The 7,976-nt window shown below is 37.7% G+C and overlaps 1 protein-coding gene across 1 annotated transcript in view; it reads right to left on the bottom strand.

Moving 5' to 3' along the window:
• The window catches only part of LOC107747788 (transcriptional activator GLI3-like), a 264,979-nt gene that overhangs the window by 40,531 nt on the left and 216,472 nt on the right, over nt 1–7,976 (bottom strand). The window contains exons 6-7 of the mRNA XM_016562379.1: nt 4,735–4,890; nt 1,158–1,362 (exon numbers count right to left, since the gene is read on the bottom strand). Coding sequence (XP_016417865.1) covers nt 1,158–1,362; nt 4,735–4,890 — 361 coding nt within the window. The remainder of the gene's footprint in view (nt 1–1,157; nt 1,363–4,734; nt 4,891–7,976) is intronic.

Raw genomic sequence — 7,976 nt, 5'->3', positions numbered from 1 at the left:
TATATTTTTTTTATTTATTTTTTTTTTTAATCTATTTAAAATAGATACAAATATAAAACAGTTATTTTAAATATTTCACATTATTACTTTTTTACTGTATTTTTGATCAAATAAATATAAATACATTCAAAAATCTTACAGACCCCAAACGTTTTAACAGTAGTGTATGTCTACAAGTTTGTAGTGCACAAATCACAATATGGCAGTCTTGTGACTGGGAAAAATTTAGAAAGAATTTTAGGAGCAAATTAAAGGAGTATTGATAAAGCTTCAATCCATTTGGTTGATCAGTATCTGAATATTGATTAGCCTCCATAAGTAAGTCTCACTGTTGTGACAAACGCTTTATTATCCACTTAATGTCTGTATGGACTCCTGCTATGAACTGACCCAATCAACTGTGCCCCATATAAGTGGGATCACTTAAAAACACATTAATTATTTAGCCTTTGAAACAGATAAACATGTGATTAGAAGGCAGTACGGTCAGCGAACACCCTCAGGTTGAAGGGTTCATGAATTACACCTCAGAGAAAGTGAGTGAGTCAGTTTTATTCACTTCATCCACAACAGATTCTCTCTCTTTCCCATTACAGCTTGTGTTACTGTCCTCAGACTTTGCTTTCTTCCTCCGTCCCCCTCTTCTTGACCCTTTCATTCGTCATTCCCCCTTCCTCTCCTCCTTTCCAGTGTGAGCGATTGCATGGCGGCAGTGTTAGAGTAAAGCTCTTCTCAGCTGATGGAGAGAACATTAATCAGGTGATGCATATCAGACAGACGAGTGAGAGGGAGGAGGGGAGGAATATGTTCACATGCTTCCTCCTAATAGCGTTCTCTGTGTTCCCTCGTTTATTTCGCCGTCCAATGTTCATTCATCACTCCGCTTCTGAGGATGCGCTGGAGTGTCCACTTTCAGCACGGATTGCTTTTCCTCTTTATCTCTTTCTCAGAATCTCTCCTGCATTCTCTTGCCTCTTGTCTGTTCCAATACACACCACTAAATTCCCTTGATACATGAACAAAAATATATTTTTAATTAAAATAATGTAGCTTAAAATAATGTAAATCCAGCTTCAAGGCCTATCAGAAAGAAGTATATATATTTTTGTACAAAAAAAAAAAATTTAATTCAAATCTTAATTCATTGTTGTGTATACCTGATAGTACTAGCTGAGAGGTGTCCATAGGATCCACTGGTGGATGAGCTGGAGCGGGAATTATTAAGTATAGTGACTAGAGAATTGGGCGAGGTGCGAATCATGGCCTGCAGGTCAAAACTGGGATCAGACAGGGAAGGGGAGCTGGGAAGGGGTCGTTTTCTGCTGGGCCGATTTGTGAGCCTAGGACTTGGAAATCGTGAAGCTGAGAAGACACAGACAGAGAGAGAAAACAGAGAAAGAACATAATATGTTATGTATTTAAAACTGGTGGTATAATAACAGGTACAAAAATCAATAAAAATCATTTTTATTTACTTTTATATTTTACTTATTTTTTATTTTTTTAATTTAAATAAAATGTATTTGTTTTTATTTCATTTAAATTAATTTAATATTTAATAGTTTATTTTTTAAAAGAGCTATCGGTAAAAAGAGCTAGCTTTTACTATCGGTAGAGAGAGAAGTGGAGCGCACAACAGTCGAACAATGACATAATTTGCATAAAAGTTCCCATTCTCTTGCGGTTCATATATTGTTTTTTAGATTTTACCATTTTACCATAGATTTTTTGCATTCAACAACAACCACATTTTCTGCATTTTATACACATTGTAAAAACACATAACTGCAGCTCCACTTTTCTCACTGCTTTCTGGTAGCGTCACTGCGATATTGAATCATGTTTAATTGGGTTGAATAGTGCGTTAATGCTGAATGGAATTTCACTGGGTTGTTTTTGAAAAGCTTTCACTAGAAAGCAGATTGAACGCAGACAGGCCTTCCACTCACGCACAATGACTGGCACCTACAGATTAAGAAATGACTTTTGTTGTCTTTTCATTCGCGAATGTCACAAACAAGAAAGAAGGGAGAAATGGAGGGAGAAGTGAAAGGAGGAGGGGAAGAGAGGGGTGCGTGGGGATGGTGGTCTTTTGTTGTGTGGAGTGACACAATGACTTTGTGACTCATTTTTTCTTTCAGTTGTTCTTTACATTTTTTAAGAGAAAGCACGCAAACAAAACAAGATTATGCTCTCTCTTTCTCTCTCTCTGACTCTCTCCCTTCTCTCTTTCTTGTTTGACACATACAGTGATTACAGGGTCTGTCATTCACATTCAAATAACTGTGTGTGTGTGTATTCCCACATTTGGAACATCTTACCACATTGCTGGCATTCTGCTTAGAACTGTGATTAAAGACTTTGTAAACAGACACAAGCACAAACTTACACACACACACACACACACACACACAGGTTTGTTTTTGTGAAAAGTGGGGACATCCCATAGGCGTAATGGTTTTTATACTGTACAAACTGTATGTGCTATTGCCCTACACCAACCCTACACCTAAACCTACCCCTCACAGGAAACTTTGTGCTATTTCAGATTTTCAATACACTCCATTCTGTGTGATTTATAAGCGTTTTGAAAAGTGGAGACATGGGGTAATGTCCTGAAAAGTCACCTTCTCCTTGTAATACCTATGTCATACCCTTGTCATTATACAAATTTATGTCCTCATTTATCACAAACACACACACACACACACACACACACACACACAAATCCACATACTTAAGCACCAATACTATATACATTATAACACACACTCATTTACAATAATATGTGCAGTCTATAAGGCCATTTTGATTTTCCTAATTCAAAGACCAGTTTGGATCAGCATTAACCTCAAGATGGTCTTAACTAGTATTAAATCAATAATTCTGGTCTATTTATGACATGAGCTGGTTAAGCTGGTAGAACAACGAATGCAAAAAGATGTTTTAAACTGGTAATTTAAGCTTGTATGAAAGCGCTAAGTGTTCCAGTTTTTGACAAACGTGTTTTACATCGGCAATGTTGGTTTATTTTTTGACAAAAGTTTTGTTAAGTAGAACAGCTTGACTAGCATAATCATGATAGGCAAAATGAATTGGCCAAAACATACAATTTACAGGTCAATAATATGCAAAAAAGGTTTTTAAAAGTTTTTTTTTTCTGTTTTTTTAAGATGATCACTAGCTAGGTCAAGGTTTTGACAGATTTTAATATATTAGATTAGCAGTACTAATACAGTATATTACTGGAACAGGCTGGTTAAGGACATTTAAAATGTTGACAGTTGTAACTATGATAGGTAAACAAAAGCAAAAACCAGTTTGAAAGTGCACAAAACACCTTATACCAGTAAATAAGATGAGAAAAAAAAATGCCATACAGTTAACTGACCTCAGTGCTGGTTTATTAGTGGCACAAGCCAGCTCAGCTTGGTAAAACAGTTTGACTAGTTTGACTGGTTCTCATTGGTTGAATATTTTTGTGGACAATGAGGGGCCTTGGAGCCATTAATGTTGAGAACCACTGGACTAGTTTTCAACCATTATGGGTGAAAAGCCAAACCAGTAAGAAAGTGCCCAAAACATACCAACCACTGAATAATTGCAGATTTGTAGGATGAATAAATATTACATGCTTGGTCAAAAATATTTTAACAAAAATGTAAATGTAAATGTGAATGTGAATTGTAAATGTAAGTGTGGAAAAAACAAAAACAATAGTTCCACCTTAAAAATCCATCTACATCCCACAGAGGGTCCAAATTGAGGTGTTTAATAGAGGCAGAATTTAATTGACATTGGCTAATTAGCAGCTAATGCATTAAAAAATGCATGGCTTGAACACACATACGCAGGACAGGTTAATTCCTTCATTCATCAGTTTTTCTCTAAAAGTAATTATACTGAGCTCTAAATTACGACTGTGCTATCCCATCCCCATTACTAACAAAAGCTCCTAGATAACGCACTTCTACTCATTCACTCCCCTTCTCAGTGTCTATATATCATAAAAGAGAGCTTTAAAGTGTTAATTTGGCTGGCATGGAACACACATTGTTAAAATAGGAAGAGTTACTAAGGGCTGATCACAGGCGATTTGAAGTAGGGGGGATGTCAATGTCTCCATTTGAAAACAATGGCCCTAATTGTTTTATTTCAGTCTATTAATCTTAAACAGTCCCACAGAAAGGTCTCTCCAGTGATGAATAGTGGGACATTCCAATTCCCACTTAATAGCAATTAATTTTCTGATAGCCATGGAAGTTTGACTAGTTTTAATTAGTTTGTGAGGAACAGGGAAGCCGGTGACAGGCTGACTAAATGCATTCTCATCAAAGACTAACAGGCCAGTCCACCTGACCTCTCTTCGAATCACTGTGCCTTTAATTTCCTATTTACACTTCAAAATAACTAATTTGCATATATCCTGTGCACACTTACCCTCATTTCTGAAAACAATAAGACAATGGAACAATTTAACCAGTTTAATTAATTGGAGATGTTTTAAAGGAAAGATTTGCAACTGGTTCCTTATAGTCAGTCTCTCTCTCTCTCTCTCTCTCTCTCTCTCTCTATATATATATATATACATACATACATATAGCTTTTGCTTTCTTCAATGGTTAAAGTTCTGGGTATAAATAGTCTCAACCTACTGTAAATCTGCCCCTCTGATAAGAGGATGGGTATGTTGATGGTAGACATCAGAAAAATGTAAGCAAGTGGAGAACTTACTTTCCATAGCCTGCAGGTACTCCATATGAAGGGCATTGCTTGCAGGCCATGTTGTGGATGCCACTGAAGGAATGATGTCAGTGTACGGGCTGCGGTGACCTGCAAGTAGGGCCATCTGGTGGTAGTACTCTGCTGTGGTCAAACTGGCGTGGGGTGCTGAAGCATCAAATGATGACATTAAAACATCAGTCATTAGACAAATACACTACTGTTCAAAAGTTTTGGATCAGTAAGATTTTGAAAGAAATTAATTATTTTTATTCAGCAAGGATAAAATAAATACGATTTCATAAGATACGTCTTATAAAAACATTAAAAGATATTATCCCAAACTTTTTAACGCTAGTAAAGGAATACATAGGTCAGTTATTCAAGACTTGTAGTAACATATGCATGTTACTACAAGTCTTGAATAACTGACCTTTTTTAATCTCATAATTACATTTTTTTAATAACTGACCTTTTTTTTTCTAAACTTGTGAATCAATGGTTTTGACTTCAGAAGACTTGGAATATAGCACACGAGTCTGGACTTCGGGAGTACTGGAGTCTGGTGTTTGGACTACTTTTATCATACTTTTATAGCGCTTTATTGTCATTATTGGAGCTTGACAACCTCAGGTCCCATTCACTTTCATTATATGGATAAGAGAGCCTTGACATTCTGCTAAATATCTTCTTTTCTGTTTCACAGGCGAAAGTAAGTTATACAAGTTTATCTAATTAATTTAATTTAATTATTAATTTTAATTTGGGGGAAAGAAAGAGGGCATAATTTTAGATGTGAACTTAAATTGCCTTTCTCTCTGATTTGTTCTGCCTCTCTTTCATGTATTGCCTCTATCTTCCTCCTACACTTTAGCAACAGAGTGATAACAGGTCCTAGAAAAGCATCCTAAACATAAACTTTTGGCAACATGCTTTTCTATGCAAACAACACAATTGAGAGAGCACACTCACAAAAACACATACACACAAAAAGAGAAAAAGAATGAAAGAAAGACTGACACAGTGCATCTCAATGCAAATACAAAATAATTTTAGCTGCACAAAGTGTTGTGGCTAATTCCTGTCTTTCCCAGAATAAATGAACAGAGCAGATGAAAGGATCTCGACTGAGGCCCAAACTGAATGCATGGAATATGCATCTCTGATTGGTTGTGTGAATGTAAGAAGAAATTCCATATTAATTAGATGAGGGTATTATAACTTAAGTAGTGAGGGAGGGGTTAGGGGGCTTCCTTAATTGTCTCTGTTGTTCCTTCTTGCCTTGGCTCTTGCATTAAGCTGTAATGTGCCTCATTTCCCATGCATGTGTAGCTTTGTGGATTTTCTAAATGGGAGATGTTGGCATCGAACTGATGGACTGGCGGTGGGGAATGGCAGGGGCAATTTTTAAGGATGAATATGCACCCTCAGTATGGTGCACCACCAGAGCCAGGAGGCATTCTGCTGGTGGAGCATGCTGGCATCTGGGAAATTACAAAAAAAAAAAAAAATTCAAAAGAGGGTTGGAAAGCAAGCACAAAAAATGATCAAGTGAAAGAGCGATAAATCTCCCATCAATGTTTGGTTATTCTTTCCACTATCATGAACTGGTGGCTGCATATGAACGCAAAATATTATTAATAATTATAGTTTCAAAATATATATAAGGGATGTGCCCGAAGCCAAATAACTTATTCAGTGAAAAAGTGAAAGTGAAGTGACATGTGATTTGTGCTCTGCATTTAACCCATCCAAGTGCACACACACAGTAGTGAACACACACACACAGAGCAGTGGGCAGCCATATTGCTGCGGCACCTGGGAAGCAGTTGGCTCGGTTGGCACCAACCGGTTCGGTGCCTTGCTCAAGGGTCTCACCTCAGTCGTGGTATTGAGGGTGGAAGAGAGCGCTGGTTATTCACTCCCCCTGAGGCTCGAACCCACAACCTTCGGGTTACAAGTCGAACTCTCTAACCATTAAACCATAGTCACTTTTCTCAAGATCAATCTTTTCTGGATAACAGGTAAGCCACAATTATATTACTGATACACAGAAATTTCTGCAACCAAAAACTGAAAAAAACAGCAATCTTCAGTTTCAGCCAAAATAGTTTTGAAGGGCCAAAACAGTAAAGTTTAATTAGTGTTTTTCCGATGGCGCATTTTGACTGTCAGTGTCTATGTTGTGTTTACATGTGGATAAACTACAACAGGTAAACATATCAGCTGTGTGGATGTTATTGCTTAAAGGGGAGTTTCATGCATTCTGACTTATTTACACTGTTAAGCATGGCCAAAGTTTCAAAAAACGAGTTGGACGCATGACGGAGTATTTCTGTACCAAATACACTCCTTCAAGGTTTGTATAGTATAACTTTGTAAGTTTCTGAAAGTTTTTTTCGAGTATGACCCTGTATGACATCATAAAGGACAGAATTCCTTGTATGGGCACTTCTCCCGGAAGAGCACGCGTACACAACAACCAGAGCGCGAGTATGACAGTAAATCAACGTGCTTCATTCGGGTTATGGAAGTCGTCGGCAGCGCTGCACAGGACTTGGTCGAGAAGGATTTGTCATTTTGTTTCTATATCACGAAATCAACAATGCCACCAAAGAAGTGTGTTTTTGGTTGTGAGGGAAAGTTAACCTTGTTCAGCTTCCCAAAGAACCCAGCTTTAAGGGAATTATTTATGTCGATGTCACAGCTTGCAGACGATCGCTACCCAAAAACTCTTTAACTTCGTCTCCGTCCATGGCATGCCTCCAGGCAGTGGCGCAAAAATGGGGTATGCAGTATATGCAGTGCATAAGGGCGCTGCACGGAGGGGGGCGCCATCTTGCCAAAATCATTTTGTGAAAATCTTCTTTAACTCTTTCCCCGCCCAACATGGAATTTTCAGTTATTTATGAGAAAACGCTTCCCCGCCAAACACGGAATTTTCCGGGTCTCCGCGTTCTCACTGTTATACACTCGGGGAGCTATACGCATCTCCTAAATGAGTCTAGAATGTGCCGATCAAAAACACATGCGAGTAAGGCACAGAAACTAGTGATCTCGTATGTATGCATATGAAAAACAATGCGATCACCAACAATAAACAGCATGTAAATGAAAACTGCCTAATGTTACTGAGTAAAATGTCGATTCAGGATGTGGCAAAGGACTGCAAGCTTTGGGGGTGTTGATGGAAGAAATCTACTGCATCTTTGCTTTGATCATCCTACTGAATATGATCCAGATGTAGTATTTGA

The sequence above is a fragment of the Sinocyclocheilus rhinocerous genome, unplaced genomic scaffold (genome assembly GCF_001515625.1).
Source record: "Sinocyclocheilus rhinocerous isolate Xijiao unplaced genomic scaffold, SAMN03320098_v1.1 scaffold3546, whole genome shotgun sequence".
Lineage (NCBI taxonomy): Eukaryota > Metazoa > Chordata > Actinopteri > Cypriniformes > Cyprinidae > Sinocyclocheilus > Sinocyclocheilus rhinocerous.
The sequence above is the reverse complement of the archived record's forward strand: the minus strand, read 5'-3'. Positions and strand labels throughout refer to the sequence as shown.